This window comes from Scatophagus argus, chromosome 17 (assembly GCF_020382885.2).
Source record: "Scatophagus argus isolate fScaArg1 chromosome 17, fScaArg1.pri, whole genome shotgun sequence".
NCBI lineage: Eukaryota > Metazoa > Chordata > Actinopteri > Scatophagidae > Scatophagus > Scatophagus argus.
This window is the reverse complement of record NC_058509.1, coordinates 13,659,584-13,682,687: the sequence shown is the minus strand read 5'-3', so window position 1 is coordinate 13,682,687 and position 23,104 is coordinate 13,659,584. Positions and strand designations below refer to the sequence as shown.

Sequence of the window (23,104 nt, the reverse complement as noted above, 5' to 3'; positions counted from 1 at the left end):
GGGCATTAAATAAAAGTACAGGATATCCCGCCTTTATCTCGTTTCCATTGGTTAAGAAAACTGGCAGAGAGCTGTGATTGGTGGAAACCACACTCAGTCATAACGTTCGGTTGGGCTTTACTGGCTTGACAGCTGTCACCGTACACTGAGGTCAAGGGGAAAGAAGCATGGCTGCGCTGTTTAGAGGGTCGCGAAATTTATTGCTAAGGTGGAATAAGCATGTCGATTTAGCCTCCGGTAACGTATTCCCTTATGTTCTCAGTTTCTTTGTGCCTTTTCTTTGTGTTGATCAATGCGTGTTCAGAGGAAAATGCAAGCGTAACATTCTCTGTTGCAGCCTGTGAGCTAGCTTGTTAGCCCTCTGAAGAAAGTATGAACACTTACTGCATGTGCTAGTTACGTATTAAAGTGTGGACACAATGCCCCAGAGTTGTCCACCTGCTGTGTGGTGTTCAGTCATGCAGTATTTTAAGACAACGTGCTGAATGGATGTGAGCATAGTGAAACGTGAAGCAATGACCAGTAACAGCTCATTTTAACTGACAGCGATTTCTTTATGGACATTTAGCTGGCTATCTACAAGTTTTGTATTGGGTTTTGATTATATTAGTCTGCTTTAGGTGTTGTTTTTGTCAATACAACAATTTGTTGTACATTAAACGCCTCCCTTGTTTAGCCCTGGATTGCATCACTGCCATGACGGCCACTCTATCTACTCCCTGCCCATCCTACAGTGCCAAACACAACTATGTTTTGTCAATCAGAAACAGTGTGTGTTGAATCCAATCATTGTATATAAGACTCTGCTTGAAATTTAGGGACAAATGGCATATCACACTGGTCATTGTTTCGCAGCATGTAACTCTCTGATGTTGAAATTGAGCTGCGAACCGTTATATTTTTCTTTCATACATCCTGACACTGCTTTGCTGTAGTTCAGTTTAGCTACAGGAATGATTTATGTGAAAGTCCTTCTTCTAAATGTCCCAATACAGTGGTTCGTTTCCCTGTGGCAACACCTTTAAAAAAGTGGACATGGTCTTGGCCTCAGTCCTGCAGCCAATTTTTAAGTCCACTGTAAAGTAATGCCAATAACTGCCACATATACTTGTTTGAAAGTATTAAACAAGGTTATTGTTGTATCAAATTAGTTAGTTAGATAGATAGATAGATAGATAGATAGGTATTTTATAGAGAGATGACAAATAGATAAACTTCTACTAGGCCAGTTTGCTGCCAGGGACTGACTAAGCCGAAACCAACACATACATCACTAATTATTCTTCAAAGCTTACAAATGAAATAATTAGTAATAGAATAGTGTAGTGGTGTAGTGAATGTATACATTTGGTCCATGCTGAGAATAGGCACAAAATAAGGTGAGAATTGGAGAATTCTTTTTTTATAAATATATATATTTTTGAAAATTGAAATGTGTCATAATGCTTCAGTATGGAAAGAATATTCCCTTAGTAACCAAAAGATCTGCTGTTTCTCCTCTCTTGCATTTCTGAAACATGTCAATCGTATTGCAGTTGTTTAAGTTTCCCCTTTTCATCCTGCATTAAAGAAGCATTGGACAAGAGATTAGGCATGTTGCACTTGTTGGAGGACATGTATTGTAAGGATGATATTATTCCCTCTTTAAAGCCGGTTTAGTGAAAGTAGGTATAGTGACAAACTATGGACTACAGTGTTGTGCAAGGCAGACACACTCCTACATGTCTGTTTGGAGGAGGCCTCTGTCCAGTTGCTGCTGTTATTTCATAGATATTATTTCGCAGTATTATAGTAGATCTTGGTAGGTCTTGATATGTCTTTTGAATAAATCTGATCCATGCAAAGGAAACAAAACTTAGCAAAATGTATTTGTTTTGGTAATTTGGTAACAGTGTTAAATAATATCGCATCCACTTGAAGAAACTATTATTGAATTAATTATAAGAAACTATAAAGTGTCATCCATGAAGTAATGGCAATTTTTTATTTACAAGACATGTTGAAGAGTTGAATTTAAGGTACTGCTTTCTGTTTGAGCTCCACTATCCAGGCCTAATCCTGTTGTTCTAGTCTGATTGCTTTGCTCTGTTTAGTATCTGTTAACCTGGCTGGACCTTGCCTGAGCCAGCAGTGTTTAATAGCTTGGCCAGACTGCCCAAAAGCTGGCTGTAATTTACAGCATTAAGATTTGTTCTCTTCTAATTAGAGCATTTCCTTCTGGAAAATATTAGGATAGCAACTTTTTACAGTTTCACTGCCATTAAAACCGAGAGTCATTAGCGATTGGGACTCAAGTTTTTCCCATGGTGGAAAGTAATCTTTTCTTAATTTTACATAAAACACTTTCATTGTCCTCTTTTATTCAAGTAAACCAGCCTTACCCTTATTGAGTAGGCAGAATCAAACTCACCAACTGCACTTTCACAAGTAAAAATGATGTCGTTACAAATAGCTACTATATGCGATTGCATGAATTTTGTGTTTATTGTGTTTGTATTGCTCTGGATTAAAGCTCAACATAATGCTTCACTTTTTTTAATCACACCCTTAATGGTGTCTTTGTTATCCTCCCCTCAGTGTCATCACGATCAATGGCCTCAAAAACACCAGTGGGGTTTATTGGTCTGGGAAACATGGGCAGTCCCATGGCCAAAAACCTATTAAAGAACGGTTATCCTGTTATTGCCACCGATGTCTTCCCAGAGTCTTGCAAGGAGTTGCAGGACATGGGTGCCCAGGTAACACTCAGTCAATAACAAACCACATATTTACATTTGACCATTGAGCAGAATATATTATATATAAAATCTGACATATAAAAGACCAAGTCAGCTAAGAATCCACTCAGTATTGATGAGTATTTTAAAGCTTTCACCACCCATTCATCAAAAACTTTTTACAGGTTTTTTTGAACAGTTACTAAGTCAATGTGTGTGCGCATTTGTTTATGAAGTTGTTTAATTTGTGATATTGATATTATGCATCAATGATGCCAATATTCAGGTAGTAGACTCTCCAGCAGAGGTGGCAGAGAAGGCAGACCGCATCATCACAATGCTACCCTCCAGTCCCAATGTCATAGAAGTCTACACAGGGCCCAGTGGCATCCTCAAGTAAGCAACCTTTACTGTCACAGTCTCTGCATGTGACATTCATACAATCCCACCCTATTCTGTACGACTACTTTACCCTCTTTTAAAAGGAATAGCACAGTTGCAGGATGTTTGATGTACAAATGAAAAATGCTTAATGCTTTTTTTGTCTTGCCCCCTTTAGGAAGGTGAAGAAGGGAACACTGTTGATTGACTCTTCCACCATCGACCCTGCCGTCTCAAAAGAGATGGCGGTCGCTGCAGAGAAGATGGGGGCTGTGTTCATGGATGCTCCAGTGTCAGGAGGTGTGTCACTCAAAGAAAGAAAGTACATCTCTGCATTTTTGATTTTGTGATTCTGCATAGCTATACCATTAATGATACTACTATTGATTAGATGTACTGTGAATTAGTAATGATACCAAATCGCCTTCCAGTAGAACACACATTATCTTCCGTTACTTAAAAATTTAAATAAACGTTATATTTCTTAAATAACCTAAACAAAATTCTATTATGGACAAAAATAAAGCAACTGTAAAAATCACCAGCACTTCAAAGTATTGCACAAAATGAGATGCAGGTGATAAAGTTCTGCAAATCAACCAATAATGTGTTAAAGATCCTGCACTGTAGTTACACATATTGAACATAAACAATGCAAAGAAATTCCCGTACAAATATATGAAAACGCATAATAATGATCACAATAACAGATCATATTTCTTAGATTGCCTAAAAAGATACTACCATGGGCACAAAGACAAATGCCACTGTAAAAATAACCAGCAGTCAGTGTGTTACTCCATATACAAGTATCGCCCAAAAGAAAATATTTTCCCCATTTATTAGTCTTCTGTGAAAGATGTGGTGGCAGCTTCTTCTATCCTGTCTTAAATGAAGAATAAAATCCTCTTAAGGACCTCTGCTAACAACCTCTCATCTTATCTGACAAGGCTGGCCAGAGAGCAGTGTCAGTGATGCTACCATAGTGGATTAATTTGTAGCAGGCTGTGCTCCAGTTGTACATAATGTAGAGGTGGAGGTCTCTCCATCAGGATATGGTGTGAAAGGTGCGCAATGGGCAAGTGGTATAATTTCTGTACCTGCAAGCAAAGACAGACATACTCATTGTATTTGTTGCTCTGAAATATACTCTGGATCTGTGAAAACTGCATTTAACTAATTCCATTACTGTCTGAGGTCAATTACATATCCGTATAATATCTCATATTTTTATTTAAAACTACAACCAATTTATGTCCATGACTAATTCTAATTTATCGAGTCAGAGAGAGGTAAACTGCAGGTAGCCCATCCATCACCAGCTGCAGCAGATGGGCTGTCATCTCCCCATGCAAAACTATCTATTATGTCTATCTATTACACCTTGACTGAAGCAACAACCCACTGTGTAGCGTTTAATCGGCCCTATGGAGTATACATTCAGTTATTCATTTTGTTGCTTAACAGTCATGCTTTCGACCTGAACCGATGTAGACATCTCAGCTGAGGTCACTCTGCTGTCCAGGATATGAAATGGCTAGGGAAAGGGACAGGTCATCAGCTGGCTGCTAGTTAAGCTTAAACAATTGGCTTTTCTTGACGCTAGTAATGGCGTCATTATACATATCACTGTTTTGCTTAACCCTAGAACACTAACGTTAAAATTAGTAACACCATCACTAACGTTGGGTATATTTTACCCGATATAATATCTCGGAGTTACAGTTTATCACACCAGCGTTCATCATGCCATATAGGACACACAGTGGCCACCTCTTGGTTTTTCTTTCACAGCTGTACTGAGCACACATTTGGTCGAAAGTATCAACACATCCCTTCATTTGGTTGTAAAATTCGATCACTTCAAAATTGTGTGGGTGAAAATCACCCGACGTTAGTGTTCTAGAGTTAACAATGCTAATATCAAACAAAGCAGCAAGCTGCGATTCATGCTGCTTTTAGTATTAACTTTTATAGTAGCTATCTGACATGCCTAAAATAATTCACTGGCAGCTAACAAGCTTACATTTCATTTGTGCTTTGAGCTGTGCATGTTATTCTTTCACTTTAACTAGCTCAGTTCCGTGTCACTTTTTTTGTTGTTGACTGATTGTAAGTATACTCAGCTGCATCAGGAGGCATCATGGTCTGTGTCAATTAATAAATCCTGTTTAAAACTGTCTGAAGAGAGGTGGTGTCGCAGGCTTAATTTCTCTCTTTGCCACTGGTCAGGCATTATAAAGGGAGAGTTGGTGGATGTGGTAGTATCATAATCACAGTGCTGGTTTGTTAATTTTAGGATACCAATCATAGTGTTAGGCCTATGACCCCAAAGCCTTACTTCTGAACTGTCTTACACTCTTTTGTATAAACTATAGGACCTTTTGGGTTAGTGCTAGGACATGGGTTGTAATTACTGAGCGGGCCAGCCAGAAGGTGCCCTCTTGAGGTTTTATTGCTGCTTTTGACCAGGGGTCTTAAAGGCAAGGTTAAGGTTTTAAGTCCTCATTATGTTGGTGCTGTCTGCTTGTGACGGCTTCTTGACAGAGCACAGGATCACCAGTCGTCCTTAATGGGCTGAGCCGCAGTGGAGAATCCCGTGTCAGAGCTTTTCATGCTGATGGAGCCGTAATGGCGGGTATCCCATGTTAGTGCCTTTCATGTCAGATAAAGAGTCATAAAGAGGGGAGAAGCTGCCCTCACATGGAGTGCAGGAGAGGAGAGGAGGGAGATAAGACATGAGGAAGACACATCGCAGTAAAACTGTCTATCTCTCTGTCTTTCTTGCTCTCGTTCTTATTCTCTTTCTCTCTCACACACACACATTTCTTTTCATTCAGGTATGTAGGTAAGGTATGCTGCATCCTGGCACTCCTGCAGATCTGACTACTAGCTCTGATCATACTCTATTTGTATTTTATTTCACAATTCACACACAATATGCACCGTAAGCTTCTGCCTCTTCCATACAAACACAGACTTGGCCCACACTGTCATGTTTACCAACTGGCGTCTGGAAAACAGCCCGTCTGCAGTCAGTGAGATCGGAGTCTTAAGCCTGTTACTCTCTGTTAACACACACACTGTTTACATACTATAGAGAGTGCACAGTTTGTGTATGCAGTCCTCTGTGAAGGTTCTTCCTCTCCTGTCTCTTAACTAAGCCTCTTTTTACTAGCCTGAGATGACCAATGATTTACCTGCTACCTCTGGCCTCTGCAACTACCTCTGCAGAAACTCTTCTTTCATGCTCACATGCACTCGTGCTGCATGAACCCGCGTCACCTCGAGACAACCGGAAGTCATGCCATAAGTGCATGAGTTTACTGTAGTGCAGAAAACGCTCTGCAGCAAATAATTCCAAAGTGATGTTGAAAATCAGTTATAATCAAGCAATCAAGTCACCTGGGACTCTTCGAGCTTGTGATGTGCATTTTTCAATATTTCCTGAAATTTTATAGACACAGCGAATACAGTGATCTGAAAAAAAAAATCCATTTAATTGATTGATAAGAAAAGAAATTGTAAGAAGTTGCAGCACTAAACTGTACACACGCAGATATTCAGCCCCATATTCTTGACAAGCAGTGCTAAACCTGTGAAACCTGTGCGACTGTGAGTACTGTGCATGAAAGAAGTCTTCAGCATGTGGCAGCTTCATGGGAAGAAGCATAGACCAATATTCAACCCCCTCTGTCCCTCTCACCCTGCTTACCACATCTCAAGGCGAGATATGAAATTACACGCTCTCTTCCAACCAGGAGATGGCACCCTACCCAAATAGGGCATTGTCATACTGTAGTGGTTTGTGTCCATGTGTGTGCAAGAAAGAAAAGTACAAGTGACACCATCTTAGTATTTCTCGTGTTAATACTTTATTTCCACAGTATAACATATTAGAAAATATTCCAGAAGAGCAGCTGTAATCTGGGAGACACACAATAAAAAACATACTATTTATTATTATAATGTGTTAATTACTTTTATCATATCTTGTGTGTATAACTGAATGAATTGACCAACAGAAAGGCATTGTCCAGTCAAAATGTATTTTGTTCACTGAGGATAAGAACACACTGACTTGCTGTGATTTTTCATACTCATAAAGTTTTGCAGTCACAGCCTGTTCTTTTTGTGGTTTCTGTATTTGTTTTTATTTTAATTTAGATTTTTCTTTTGATATAAACTGAATCTTTTTGTGTATGTGTGGTGTGTGAGGTGGCGCATTTAACACAGAAATGTGTGTGTGTGTGTGTTGTGTGCGTCACCAGAGGTTTGGCAGCCAACCGTGGGATCTGAATAGTGGAGTCGTAACGCTTTTTTTAAAAAAACGAGCAATCAAAAATAAAAAAAAGAAACTTTCTCTTTCTCATGGGCATCTGGCTGGCTTTAGTTCTTGCACATTGACCAGTGTCTTTGCTTTAGCCCTGCGTGACCCAGCGGCCTCCTGGTGCACACACTTACACATACACACACACAGTAACTCACATATCCATACAGACTTGTTATCTTTGTGCAAACACCTTCCTGCGTACACACTGTTATATTAACTTAGACACCAGTTCTTCAGGCGAGCTAACATTTGCTAGTGCACACACACACACGCACACACACACACACACACACACACTGTCTCTCTTCCTCTCTCTCTCCTACCACTGTCTGCTGTCATTAAAAGCGTCCGCATGCAAAGCAGACCCACAACAAAACAAGCTCTGATGTCACAGGCCCAGGGTGTTGGCACATCGATGGCAAAAATAGGAGGTCTGGCTAACAAGTGGCAGGGTCGTTAGCAGTAATTACCCAGAATGCCTGTGTTTGTGTCTTTGTGCCCATGGTGGGCTGCCGCATTGCTAACGGACGATGGCTTTAAAAATGCCCTAAAAAACCTTTCATTGTGTTTTTCCCAGCGCTGGGAAAGTCAGCTATCGCTGCAAATGAAAGCAAGAGGGAGCCTAGCCGTTGTGGGACCATGGGTACTCAGGCTAATGTTGCTTGTTTGCGAGGTCTTATAATCCTCAGCTAACTACCTATTTAGGCTGAGTCTCAACACCACTCTAATCATATCCATACCACATAAAGTGAAGCCTGACTGTTGCAGTGTGTCATTTGCAGACAGTCTGAACGTCATCCTCCAGCCTGTAGGAGCTTGTTGAAACCAAAGCTGGCACCAGTTGGATTGTCAGTCAGCCCTGCCAATCCACTCTTTGCTGACTGATAGAGGCCTGATTTCTCCCTCCAGGCCCAGAGGACCTGGGATTTCTTCCTCTTCTTCATACATAGTATATGTTAAGAATATGTAACATATAGTCAGACTTGGAATACATTTAAGAAGTCAATAGTAGTCTTTAGTTTACCGTTTGCCAAAGCTGTTTGATTTGGCTGTTAAGCATGATTGTTGTTAAGTTGATTGTTGACCGTGAATCTCTTTCTTGGAGCTTTCAATGATACCAGACGCTCTTCAAACTACTATTTCTGAGATGAAGAATAAACTTTGGTGTTTAAAGCCCCCTTCCATGAAGAATTTTTCTTCATTTGGGTGTATATGGGCTTTATGCTATACAGTTCACAGTTTGAAGTCTGTTTTCATGTTCTTGTGCTGAAGAGTTTCTTGAAAGTTTCTTTCACCCTAAAGCAAACTTTAAGATGTGCACATACAAGCAGGATTTTGTGGCGTTACAACTTTTTTGGAAGCCAACCTTAGTCCAATATTAAGCAATAAAATGATGTGGCAACATGAAGTTCACACATACAGAGAATGACGTGGGAGACATCTTGTGCCTGGTAGTGAAAATTTTGAAATGAAAAAATATCTTACATTTTTGTAAATTCTGAATTTTTCAATGAGAAGGAGTAGGTGTTATTTTAAGGGGTTATTAAAGAGTTAATTGTACTTTTGGTGGGGAAAAAAATCAGACGGAATTTTTTGGACACATTAACATAAATTTGATACTGAGAATTCATACTCTTAAAGAAAATAATGCAGAGTAAATATAGTGCAGAATGTAGGGGGTGATTTCCGATGCCCAATTTTGCATAAATTTAAGTTGTGTGGACAGAGGAAGGAGTAGGAGAGCTTTCAGGCCAGCCTAATCTAGTCTGAGAATGGGATTAATTGAGATGGCGAGTCTCGGAGCCTGAAGGCCATTTAGTGAAGGTTAGTGATGATTCCCTGACACTGAGTTAAGGAATCAGGTTGGATGTGCAGGCGGTGGTGCTGTCGCAGTCTGTCATGTTGATGGCTTACCACTACTAGAGAGCGTCAGTGGTCCAGAGACTAGATTAGCATAACAAGCCTCTCTGTGACAGAGAGGGGGAACTGAGAGAGAGTGAGAGGGAGGGTAGGGGGGTGTAGGGCGGTGAAAGTGACCAGGGATGGTGAAGATGGAGGGCTGGTGACAGGGGGCTACAGCCCATGCTCCAGATGGAGGTAGACCCACAGCAGCTGGGGACTGGCTCTCGCATCCCTGCCCCTGTGTCATCTGCTGTGTGTGTGTGTGTGTCTGTGTCTGTCCAGAGACAAATAGTCAGCTGGTGTATGAGTCATACAAAAAAGTCTCTGTCCGTCAAATGTAGCGCAAAAGCCACACTGCATGTCACTCAATCTAAAAGGTTTGTGTGCTTGTGTGCATGTCTGTGTCCCTGTCTGCTAACAGCCTAATTGGGGATCATTATTAACTTGCTCTATCTTAGATGAGTCTCATTGGGCCAGTGAGAGGATTGATTGTGGATCTCTCCTGCTCCCTCCAGCCTCTGTCACCTACCATTGACCAGGCTCTCCCCTAAAGAATAGAGCAGTTACTGATGATGATGATGATGATGATGATGATGATGATGATGAGGTCTGGCCTGGTGGTCAGTGAACGGGCACTACAAACTAAACCCTAAAGGCTGTATCAACATTTATGTACAAGAACCTATGTCTCTAAACTGAACTTTTTTTTTCTCTCCAGCCGCCTTCTCGCTCCTGGTTCTCATGGAGTATTTGTGTAAAGGACTCAGTTCTCATGGTTCTGCGCTCGTTAACTGGAGCCGATAAAGAGTCTGTTTTTAACGCAACAGAGGAGCATTAGCAAAGCTGGCAGATAAACTATGTGTGAGCGATTTTGGTTAACGTGCACACTCGTACTGTCCCTCTCATTGACTTGATATCCGTTATGCTTTTTTTTTTTACAGGGCCTGTTTGGGTTTTTAATTTGTTTTAGAAAAAGATCTTCCCTTGGGTGTAATTATAATGGTGGACCACATGAGGCTGCTTTGTTGGCCTGTAAACGTCCAACCCCCACTGGCTTACGCTGCAGGCAGTCATCTCCCGTTAACTCAAGGCTGTTGCGCAAGTGTGAAGGCTCTTTTCAGCCTGAATTATAGATGACTGCAGCCGAGCCAAAACTTCAACCTTACATGTGCATATCATTAAAAACTTAGCAGCAAACAGTGTACTATATTGCCAAAGCCAGAGTTTGTTTGCATTTGCACTTGAAGGTGTGATGTGAAATCTAGCGTATCCCTAAATCTTTTCTGGCATTCTTGAAGTGACAGCAGTTACATTATCATTTTAGGAAATGAGGTGTTTGGAGGAGCTCTAATGCCATTATAGGTGTTGTTTTGCTTGAAGTGTTTTTCCGTATGCTTTCTGGGGGCCAAAAAAAAAGAAAAGCAGGGTTGCGGCACGCTGTCAAGTGCGTCATTCATTACCAACTCTGGGAACATCCCTTTTGTGTGTGTGTGTGTGTGTGTGTGTCTTTGACTGTGTGTGTTGTTTGCGTAGCCTCATATTCACAAATGTAGTTTCATTTAAACCCACCACCAATAAAAAAGTGCCTACTGGTTTACATGCGGCTCGTAACTCCGAAACACGGCCTCAGAAGCTCTAACTGACGTCTTATTGGCGGCCGGCTCTGGGATCTGCACCTGCCCCTGGTACACACACACACACACACACACACATATATGCACAGGAACACACAGATACTGCACGCACATGTACACAGACATTCAAACTTGCTTTATACACGCACACCACTTCAAAAAGAGTCCTAGTTTAAAAGGTTATAAGGCTGTCATGAAATGCTTTGGTTGATTCTTTTGTGCGTAATGAAAGAAGTGCTAATGAATTTAGTGTTTGCTACAAACAGGCCAAACCTAAGTTGTTTTTCTGATCTCCCTTAGCCTTCTCAACACCAACTTCACCCTCTTATGTTCATGGTTAACGCTCGTCGTCGAAGCCTGCTGTGAAGCATCTGTCCTAATTGTGCTTGATTGCCTGCTTATTAAATTCAGTCTTGTTAATTGAGAAGATCAGATGAAGGAGATGTCTAAGCATACGTGTCTGTAATTGAATGGAAGCTAATTCGCACACAAACACATTGTGTGGTGTCTCCCCATACGTCATACCAGCTTACTGTATGAACCACTTTGATTCTCCCTTGCCCCTAACCCTTGCACTCTACACAGTAAGCCCCAGACTAGCTCATTAAAAGTCCAGCCAGCATCAGCATGCTCTGAGAATATTTGCGTTGGGTGATTTGGGGTGTGAAGAGGTTAGCACCCACTATTCAGCCAACCAAAACTTATCCTGACCCCAGAGCTGGATGAGAAAAGATGACAGAGGAGAGAGATGTTTCTTTCCCAAGGGAATTAATTCCCAAGAAAGCATTGCCTGGCACTTGTGTGGTTATTGTGAATCTATGGTTGTTTTCCCTGAAAGCGGTGGCAGTATGTACTGTTTTTAGCACTCTGCCATAATTATACTGTGCTCATTTTATTAAGTAGTGTTTGGTGTGTCTTGTGTGGGTGCCTTTTTAGCATTTTCATCCCTCCTCTACTCCTTCCTCTCCATCTCTCAACCCTGTATCTTCTATCATAGGTGCTTCCCACCCCTCACGCATACACTCTCAAACACAAACACACACACAGACACACGGTGCCCCCCCCCCCCAAAGGGGGCGTTGTGTAGTTGTGCAGTACTAACGATCCAGGACTGTCACTCCCGCTGGGATGGATGAGCCGAGCGGACCCGGCGCTCAGGAAGCCTCATTAGGATTCCGCTTTAATCCGTCTCTGACAGGACCAGTCCGAGAACGGGATGTGCCCTCACATACACACACAGACATAAAAATACACACGTGGTAGAAGCATAGAGACTATCATGGAATTACACATCACGCAAACATGAATGAACTATTCCTGTGCACAATGGACAGACACACTGATACCACCAACACACATACACACACACACATTGTTATGCTAATGAGGCATTATTCTTCCACCAACAAAGATCTTCCATCATCCTGGTGCCACTGCCGATAGAAATCCACTACAGATCATAAGAGCTTATTATGGGTGATTAGTTAATTTGAGGGAGGGAGAGTTGGGAGGGATGCTGGGAGGTAGGAAGAGAAAGATCGTTTTCCTTCTCTGCTGTCGTCTCTAAATCTCTCTCCCTGTCCCTCCCTCCCTTTCTTCCTCCCTCTCTGTTGTTTCATTCTCCTTCTTTCTCTCCTTAGTGAGATATATTGATCAACACGTTGACTGTGTTATCAATAATCTCCTCTTTAGTCGTCCGCGAACAGTGATGTCCACTAATGAACCGGCACAGTTGTCACACAGCTCTTTCTATGTGTGCATGTGTTCGTGTTTGTCTCTGACAGAGAGAAGCTCGGCCCAAAGCTTGAAAATTAACAAATGAGATGTAAAATAAGTGAGTCAAACTTTTATAACTCCTTGTAATTTCAGAAAACTTTGAGTTGTTATTATTCATATTATGTCAAAATTGTAATGATGGCATTGTAAAGAAACTTCAGTCTGTGTGCTATTCTGCCACTGCATAAAAACGTGATTATATTTAACTCAATGAGACTCAAAGACACGTAAGTGACATAAAAAAAGACAACTTGAAGTAACATCAAGGGAACTAAATCTATCATGTCCATAGTCTGTGGACCATATGTGTGTATGATTGGTGTGTGTGGCAGCCTTATGTTGAGAGTGTGTCCATAGGCAGCTGCCGCAGCGTGGGCTTTGAGCTTCATTATGTGGCCCTAATGACCTGCTGACAGCTCAACACTGACGCATACAGTGCACTGGCATCATCGTACACTTGACAACAGCACAGGCAATTAAAGAAGGGGAGGGAGAGAAGAAATGTATATTTATGTTTATGCACAAATATATACACTATATACTTCTCTTCTCTTCTCTTCTCTTCTCTTCTCTTCTCTTCTCTTCTCTTCTCTTCTCTTCTAATCCTCTTCGGTGGAGTCTGATAATGTGATTTCAGCTGTTTTGTCCCCGGCAAATCCCTTTTAATTATTAACACTGACATTATTAGGCTTTCATTATTAAGAGACCTTTTATTACAGCAGGACGACACCCTGAAGTTTTCTCCCTCTTCCTCTGTGTCTTTCTGAATGTCTTTTAGGGAACTGAATCATCTGTCACTTTGCGTGCAAGATCACAGTCTTTTGACTTCTGCAGTGTTTCTCTGCATATCGTGTATTTAAGATTAGCACTATATTTTGAGTGTGTGTATAAAATGTGTGTCTAACATTTCATTGTATTGATGTTTGGGGTAATTCAGTGAAGCACTTGAGGGACATTGCAGAGGAGACTCAGGCCGGCTTGGTTCAACCCACTCTGAAAAGGTATTATTTCTGCATTAAGCACCCTGTGGAGGGGCTGAAGTGGGGGGTGATGTTGCCTCCTACAACATGGCATGCTCCTTAAGCCATCAGGCATGGGGAGGGACGCCTAATTGAACATGATAAAGTGTAAAGTTAATTACCCCTCACGCCTGTCACTGATACCCCCATGAGGAGGGCCGGCCTCAGGCACAGCTGTTTGACTCTGTGTGTGTGTGTGAGAGAGAGAGAGAGAGAGAGACAGAGAGAGAGAGAGAGAGAGAGAGAGAGTAAGGGTGACAGGACAAAAGGCAAGGGCTCCCATGAGGGTTCTGCAGTGGATGATGGCAACAATCGGCTTTTAAAGATACCTCTGTCCCTCTGGTGCACCACTACTTAACACGCCTGTCCCAGTATGGGTCTAACACGCGCACACACACACACACACACACACACACAGTGCACAGCTGACCTTTTAGACACAGTTGGTAGTATGGACACAGTCAAGTGGTTGAAAGATTGTCTTCTTTGGTGTGGCAAATCCATGTATTTTAGTTGGATAGACCAGTTTTACCTGTGCCCAGTTATTACTCGTCTGTACTTGCTCAGAGTTTTGTAAATTTGAACTTACTATTCAAACTTGTATAAAGATTGCAGGTTGTCCACAGGGGTCGATTTGTCGAATGCGTGTACTGTCGATTACAATATGCGCTCACCTCAGTTAACCTCATCACTGCATTTGAACATGTCCCGTGTCTTCAGGTGTTGGGGCTGCCAGCATGGCCAAATTGACCTTCATGGTAGGTGGAGTGGAGGAGGAATACAACGCTGCACAGGAGCTGCTCACCTGCATGGGAGCCAATGTTGTCTACTGTGGACAGGTTGGCACTGGACAGGTAAAGATCTGTTAACGCACTAACACACACGTACACACACTCACACACACAGTAGGTGCACACACAAAAATATATAATAACTTTGATAAATAGTTGTATGTACCCAGACATACTGTATGGATTCCCTTTTTCACATGCACATCAATAATCAGTGTCTGTTTTTGAAAGGAAAATGAAACTCATCAGAGATGGACATTTTACTAAAAAGTTTAAAACAGGAAACCAATTTTGGCTTTATTTACATTTAAATCACATAATTAATTGTTAATGTACCTGAACACACAGAGACATCCGGTTAAAATTCTCTTTCACTCATTGCCTTACACAGTAGTCGTTAGACAGTATGTTCAGAATTTAAATTTGTACCAAAGATGAACAGACCGTCGTTCCTCAGACATAAAGAAATAATTTGTCCTGAGCATCTTTTATGTGAAACTGTGACTTGTTCTGAAAAATAAATAAATGATACAAAATAAAAATTTTACCTTACTAATCCAGGAATGATTATGCATAATGTCCCACTTAAAACTTGATCATCATGATTTTGTCAGATGTACCTTTAAATGTATGTACATTCTGAATGACATATTGTCCTGCAACCTGTTCATATACACACAGTTAAACTGCTTTCTCGTCAACAATCTCTAGGCAGCCAAGATCTGCAACAACATGCTCCTGGCCATCGGGATGATTGGGACAGCAGAGACCATGAACCTCGGGATCAGGTACTGTCAGACAACATTGTGCTAAGCTGCTTCCTACTTTATTCTTAATGGAAAAGTAAGGATGAAACACAAAATTTACGTGACCGAGGATAATGTAGCTCTAACTGGGAAACTTGTGAATGAGCTATTAAAAGTGGATATACCTAACTTAAACCTATACCAACTAAGCCCTGAACTGAAATATGAGCCTGTCGATGGAACCACATGTGACGAGTAGGGTTCACTAGATCCAGAATGGTCTTTCTCATAGAGGGATGTGGACCAGCAGACTCTTCCTCCACGGTCAATAAAATGTTGATGTTTCAAATGTTTGGTTAGAAGAAGTACTAGCACCATGAACCTAAAGCCGACACATTTCCACGCATGCATTTGGATTCATCTCAGCCCTTAGATATAGCCATCACTATAAAAGCAATTACTAGGCCAGTGATATGGCTCTAACTGGAGCAGCTATCTTTCTACTTCAGTACAGATTTAGAAGTGTGTGTGTGTGTGTAGTTTATGGAAGTGTGAAGGGGTCAGCCCGGCCCCGAGACAGAGAGATGGATGAGGGGGTGGAGCCACAGACTCTGATTTACATCTGCTGATTGAGCTCTCACCAGCACCCTGCCACAACCCTGTCACTGCCTAGAAATCCCATCATTCATCATGCCTCATCATGGCACAGAGCCTCTTTGGCCAGGAGGCTGAGAATGATGGGATATGAAGTCTTCTGAGTTCAAAGCATTCTGTTCCAGAGCATTTTGATCTGAAATATCTGACCCACCAAAGGATGTTACAGAGTTCTGAAACAAGTGTTTCAGCATCCAAATCTCATTTCCTTCAGATTGTTACATTTCTCACATGAATTACCTTACCTGGACCATCAGATTAGTTTTTCAACTTATTATATCATCTATTCATACATATGTCCTGCCAATAATAGACTGATTTCTCTGTTCACCATGTTAGTTTTATGTGTTTTTGTGGGTTTTACAATTTAGAAACGTATGTGCATCCTGTATTGGATGGGTGTGTGTGTCCATGTGCGTGTGTGTGTGCATGAATTGCTCTTCGCACAGTGCAGCTGTGTTAGTGCAGCTGATTTATCTGTGCTGAGACAGAGGAGGAAAATTGGCATGAGCAGTGGCACATAAATCCCCCCACTAGGCCTCTGAAATATGGAGGCATTAAGGGAGCAACACAGATTTACACATTGCCACACTGTCGCTGATGCACACACACACAAACACAGATTTACATCCACAGACACTGAAGACAGCAGTTTTCTCCCAAACTCCAACAACTTCTGTTCGCTGTGCGCATCATTATAATGTATGCCCATGAAAAAGGATCAGAATGCTAACTACAGCATCCCTCCACTTTGAATGTGAATTGTTTTTATATCTTTTCAAAACTGACCCATATTCAGTCTCGATTATGTGTGCGTACATGCATGCGTGTGTGTTTCCATGTTTCCCTCACTTCTTACTAGCCAATCTCTAGGGCTTTATTATAGGGTTTGTCAAAGACTGTCATCGTTTAGAGAGAGCCCACACCCGTAAATTTCCCATGCTGCATTGCAGCCTAGTCTCTTATGCAGAGAGGACCCTGTCTTAGGCGTATATGTGCACACACAAACACACGATACAGTCCAACACAAAGGAGACTGAGCACTCACAGCCAATTTACAGGAAAATGGCAATAACATTTTATCATGCTGGACTTGGGCCTGATAGAGCTGCCCTTTCTTCAAGTGTGTGTGTGTGTGTGTTTCTCCTTACCTGTGCATGCAGGCAGACAGACACACACGCAGCTTTGTGCGTGGAGCTAATTTGTTGATCTCAGATGGAAGCTCGGGCCGTCTCCAACAGAGCGTGACGTTCTCTTAGTGCAAGGAATGGCCACGCATGACAATTATGAGCACACATGCAGACAGACACACGCACACACACACTCCCTGCCTTTCTGCCGTCTTTTCTTCTGCATCCTTATTTGCTTTACCTCCTCATTTTATTCTTTTCTTTTAATCCCTTCATCTTTCCTCTCTGCCTCCTTTCTGCCCGTTGTAATTTCTGCATGCAGCCAACCAGTCAGTGAACGAGGGGGATGAGAAGCTGCAGAGAGTAGTGGAGAGAGGCAGCAGTGATTTTAATGATGCACGTGAAGATGAAAGGAGAGGAAGAAGAGGAGAGAGGCGACTGGCCCAGGAAAGGGATACGAGGCATTTACAGCTTATGGTCCACCTTGCACGACTGTGTACCTGCACTCATTCATGCATACAGGGCATGCATTCGCTGAAGCACAAGCAGACACAAACATATTTGATCATTTATTCATTTTATGGGGGGAACAACGGGCAAATCAAAGCGTATAACAAGACACAGCCCTTTGTGTTGACAGACAGAAATAGGTTTGCCGCCACACACGAGCGCAGACACACATCGCTCCTCTTTCAAATGAATTGTGAGCATATGTTCCGATGACGATTAAAATTAGGTGATAAACACGCATGTTGTCTCTATAAATGGAACAGTAAATGCTTGTGTGTGTATATGTGCTCGTTAGCTCTTTAATGTAATAATAAATGAGGAGCGGGTTGGGCTTCCTCTCCTGTGGCATGGGACAAGGACGAGTAGCTAATCGTAATGAAACAGTTAATATCAGGGCTGCAAATGAACTCCACCTGCTAGAGCTCCCCCAGCACATAAACACATAAATACCCTCCCTTCTTATTTTCATCTCCATCCCTCTCACCCTCACATTACTTTAATCTGCAGCGGCATCACACAGCAACATGTTCTTCTCACCGTCCATGTCTTTGTGTGTTTATCCATGTCAGTCTTGTTAAAGCGTGACATGTCCTCTTCTCCACGCAAATTACCGCAGGCGAGGAACAACACCACTGCGTCAGCTAATAACCACGGCCATGTGTGTGAGTGTTGTTGTATGCGTGTGTGTGCGTGTGTGTGGTGGGAGCAGGAGGGGAACTTCATTGATTTATCGTTAACAGAGGACAACAGCTCCCCGTCAGCGTCTCTGGTCGCTATAACAAACGATCTGCGCGCTCGGACGCGCTTTATTGTAGCTCAGCCAGTAACCTTTTCAGCTGCTGACCCAGAACGCTGGGAGGGGCTGCCTGCTTGTGTGTGTGTGTGTGTGCGTGTGTGCACGGAGAGATGGGGGGTTTGTGTGCGATGTCAAACATATGTCCCCCAGAGTCCTCAGACAGGGAGGTGTCAGCAGGGAAGACGAGGGGGAGGAAGAGAAGAGGGAGAACGAGGCGGACCAGAAGAGAGGCAGGATGGCAGAGGGATGCTTCCAGACATAAACCAAAAAACTACCATCAGAGAGTCTGACATTAGAAAAAAAAAGCAAGCTAAAACACATGTTTGCGCACACATGAAGCATCACTTATGCCACATTTCCAAAACAGTTTGTTAAAAAATAGGGCTGAGAAGACACAAAAGAGTTGAAGAGTAAGGGAGGAGGGAGAGACATGGCAAGAGTGTAAATGCAATTCCCATTCTTAATTAGTTAGTAGACAGCTAATAAAAACTGTGGTTGTAATGGCAGAATGAGAGCCAGGTGGAGGGAGGGAGAGAGGGAGGACGCTGGCCTTAAGGACCTATGATGGTTTAATAGTCATATTGAGTGCAGAATAGAGTTACAGGCCTGTAAGTAACAGTGAACTGAGGCAGCCAGGGCTTGATGTGGTCAGCTTTACACCGGCCTTTAAACCGTTAATATACAAAAGCTGCACGACCGACACAGACACTATAGTTACACCCTCACTGCTGTAATGGTTGGCACTTTGTTTCACTCCCTGCTTCTGTCTGCCTGCCTGCTTTCTCTATGTCTCATTTGCTTCTTCATATCATAGCCTAGAGATTTGTCGTCTTGCATATGAAAGTGGGTTGCTGCAAAATGGGGCAGCTAGGATGTGAGAGTGTACTTCGTTGACAGCGAGGTTTATGGCTCCCCTGCGCAGTTTAACCACTTCTCCTCCTCCTCCACTTTCTTTTTTCATAAAAGAGGGATGATGAAGGATAGATGTGCTGGTAAACATCAATACTGCATTAGCCAGCATTACAAAGCCTTCAGCCATTAACACTGAGGAATGGTCACAGCCTAGCATAAGGTTCACTGGGGGTCACTACAATCACCAGCTGCCCCACACCCATCTTTTATCCACGTTCCTCTTAGGCGCTCCTATCCTCCCATCCGACCTGTCCCATTTCCTCTCTTCTCCTAGCATAATTCCTCTTTCCTTTTCTGTCACTACCAGCAGTTTTCCATCTCATACTGAGTTGCTCTGATTTAAAACATTAGCTGAAAGATCAAAAGGGAAATTTAAAATAAAATCATCTGTTCATCTTTCACACAACAGGAACTAGTCTTATGAGATGTATGCTCCTTTTTTATTGCACTTACAAGATAAAGTTCTACAGACTTACAGAGGCTGATTTTGTCAGAAGTTTATCTTCTGTGTCAGTCTGGTGGCAAACATAATCCTTCAGACATGCACACACACTCTGAACCTTTACACCAGCAGATGCAGTGTGAAACAAAGATTTAAGTCTCAACCTTGATCTCAGCCAGAGAATGATGCAGGGTTTATGTATTCAGTTTGACCGATGGATTTCCCTGTTTCCAAACTCTGAAGGAGTTGCTGACCTCTGTATTCATCTCCTTTTCCCAGACTGGGTTTGGACCCCAAGCTGCTGGCAAAGATCCTCAACATGTCCTCAGGTCGTTGCTGGTCCAGCGATACGTATAACCCAGTCCCCGGTGTCATGGAGGGAGTCCCTTCAGCCAACAACTACCAGGGAGGCTTTGGAACCACACTAATGGCCAAGGTACACCCTGTTCCCCCTCATCGTCACCATCAGCTGAGACTCTTTTTTTCAGTTCTGTAACCATTAACTGCATTCATTGGGATTATTTCTTTCTTTCTCTTAAATCTGTAAAATGGCATAAAATAGAGTAAAAAGCTTTCCCCAGTCTCTTGACCCTGTTATTTGCTTTGTCTCAGTTCTAACTGTTCTTTTGTTTCTATGATGCTCCTGCTCTCCTCTGTACCATCCCATCTGTGACTTACTGTTTGTCACTTAATTTCACTGTCATTACATTAGCTGCGTCAGTCAGGGTGTCTGTTGATACATGCGCAGTGTGCTCTGCATACATTAGTCCGGGTAGTTCTATTATTAAAGCTATAGAAATCTAATAGCATTATAAAATAAATCATTATGTTAGTCCATCTGTCTGACACGCTGCCTCTCTTTTCTCTCTGTGCCTTTGTTTCTAGGATCTTGGTTTGGCTCAGAATACTGCCACCAACACTAAGACACCCATCCCTCTGGGTTCCCTCGCCCACCAGATCTTCCGAGTCATGTGCTCCCGTGGTTACGCTAACAAGGACTTCTCATCCGTCTTCCAGTTCCTACGTGAGGAGGAAGGCCAGTGAATGGAGAGGGATGTTACAACACACACACACCACAACTGCACACCCCAGTGCCCCTTATCCCTCTACACTCAGGAAAGACTAAGGCCTTGCCCTCAGGCACAGATCTGCAACCCAATTACCATACTGTATGTCGACACATGTCCCCTCATCGCATTAGCTGAATCATATTTTCAATTCACAGCTCTCCCTCCGCATGAGGGAAGTGCTGCTCAAACTGACTTGAGATCAGTATCTAGAGACAAACCAGCTAAGGCCAGAGTGGAAAATAAAAAGTATGACGCTACAGGTTTACATCTATCAACGCAAATAATATGTGGCTTTCAGGGTGATTGATAAGTAATATTTGCATTATTGTTTAAAGTTGAGCTTAGGAGTAAGTAGTCACACGGTGGTGGAAATTTCATTTGAAGAGACAGTGCAAGTGAGTGCAGAGTTTCAAGTAGAAACAATAAAGACATTGACAGCACTACATGTAAAGTAACCAAACCTGACCACACTGTGGCCTCAAAGTTTACTTGTTTTGCTGCAACTGTCCGTTTTTGGCAGGAAGATAGTATTCAGTCATCCTGCCTGTGTTTTTCAGTATGTTTATTGTTTACCTTGGGAACACACCAGAGTTACACTAGTTTCATTTGTTAAGTCAATCAAAGAACATTTAGGTCACCATTCCCCGGATCGACCAGATCTGCTCTTCCATTTAAATACTGTGATATGTATAAATATAGTTATTTTTGCACTGTGCGCATCGCAGTGCGATGTGCCAGGCCATTTTGATACGGTTACAGAATATCTTTGAACATACCTCTCTTCTCTGCTGTCTACATCTGCTTATCAAGCCACTGGAGTATTATTTTGTCACCAGCACTGTTTAAATTTTTTTGCTGTAAACTAAGAAATGTCTAGCACTTTCTCCTGGCTGTTGTTAGATTAATTAAAGTCTGTTCTCACTTCTCTCTAAGAAAGGAACAATTCCTCCTTGCTCTGAGCAAATGTACATAATGTATACTTCATATTGATGTGTAGTATTGACGAGGAATCTGAATGGACTCACTTTTTTTTTTTCAGTAAAATCCTTTAATAGTGTCTACAGTTTGTCTTAGCTCTGTGAAACAGATCCTTAGTCACACTGTAGCCTAAAAAATAAAAGATGTTCTGTGTACTTTGGTATTTGTGTGGTTTTGTAAGATAAATAGTTTGCTGCAATTGTCATTCAAAGTAAGTTCCATTACACCTCATGTAATTATCACTCGGGGTAGTTATTGAAATAGATATACACATATACACATTGTGGAAACTGAGCTTACAAATAACATTTGGTAGTGAAAATGGCTCAGTGGCCATTTTAACTGTTAGTTGATGAGAAAAGAGAAAAACTTTAACTTCTACTTTATCTACTGTTATTGTACTTCTGGAAATGTTAACATCTGTTGTCTCACCTTTGTGCTCAGTTAGCCTTTGGACTACATAAATAAACTTGACTTAATTTCTTAGCACAAAAGGTGAAAAACAGGACAATAACATGAAGTACTGTGCAGCCCTTTGGCTTTTCAACTGGATACGTCTCACCACACCATGGCCTTGTGGTTTCATGTTTCAGAGGCCATTTCACCAATTCTCTTTAACTTGGAGTTTGATCTGGGCATCCTGCTCTTCAGTGGGCTGTTGTTCCATTGTTTCTCCAAAGCTTTTCAGCAGGCGCTCATATAACACTTAACGTCAGCGGGGGAGAAATAGCAGCACTAATCTCAGAATGATGCCCTTATTTCCATCATTACAATGAAATGAGAGGGAAAAAAACAAATGCGGTTTTGTTTTATTTTACTCCCTTTTTCCCTGAGGGCTGGTGTTTCTTTGCGACATTTTATGGAGCTGCTGTCGTCTAAGTGGCAGGCACAGTTGTAGCAGACTGCGGCGAGCCCTTGGTGGCAGGGGTTGTGTTGTGGACTTGTGACTCACTCTGTTATTGTTCTTTGGGAAGTATGCACTTGCCTTAGCTTTGTGCTTTGAGGATCACCTTCATCTGATTATAAAATAGAAATACTTGTAGGTTGAGATTAAGAAGCTATTGACATTGTGACTTCCCTTGGAAAAACCTGGGGCTATCCAACAGGCGGGATTTGGTATTTTTTAACCTCCAACACCACCCTGGCCTTTGCAAACAACAGACTCTGGTCTTCCTGAGGTCTCGCTAAAGAGGAGCTACGCCTCTGCCCTGGCCCGCCGAATTAGCCAGTGTAGCTGATTCATATTTGGGTGTTTTAATTTGCCTGTGTTTTATAGCAGGCTGCTGAGCCGGCGGTTTACTCATTAAAGGACA

At 42.1% G+C, this 23,104-nt stretch overlaps 1 protein-coding gene and 1 long non-coding RNA gene across 2 annotated transcripts; both read left to right on the top strand.

The window, feature by feature from the left end:
* Positions 1-109: 109 nt before the first annotated feature.
* On the top strand, positions 110-21,946 carry hibadha (3-hydroxyisobutyrate dehydrogenase a). Its single transcript, XM_046416827.1, has 8 exons — positions 110-237; positions 2,578-2,738; positions 3,004-3,113; positions 3,277-3,398; positions 14,483-14,616; positions 15,265-15,341; positions 20,023-20,179; positions 20,629-21,946. Exons 1-8 carry the CDS (start codon positions 168-170, stop codon positions 20,785-20,787), a joined length of 990 nt encoding a protein of 329 aa, XP_046272783.1. The 5' UTR covers positions 110-167; the 3' UTR covers positions 20,788-21,946.
* Positions 3,405-5,278, top strand: LOC124074207. Its single transcript, XR_006845812.1, has 2 exons — positions 3,405-4,729; positions 5,005-5,278. It is a non-coding gene; the product is annotated as an uncharacterized LOC124074207 (long non-coding RNA).
* Positions 21,947-23,104: the final 1,158 nt, after the last annotated feature.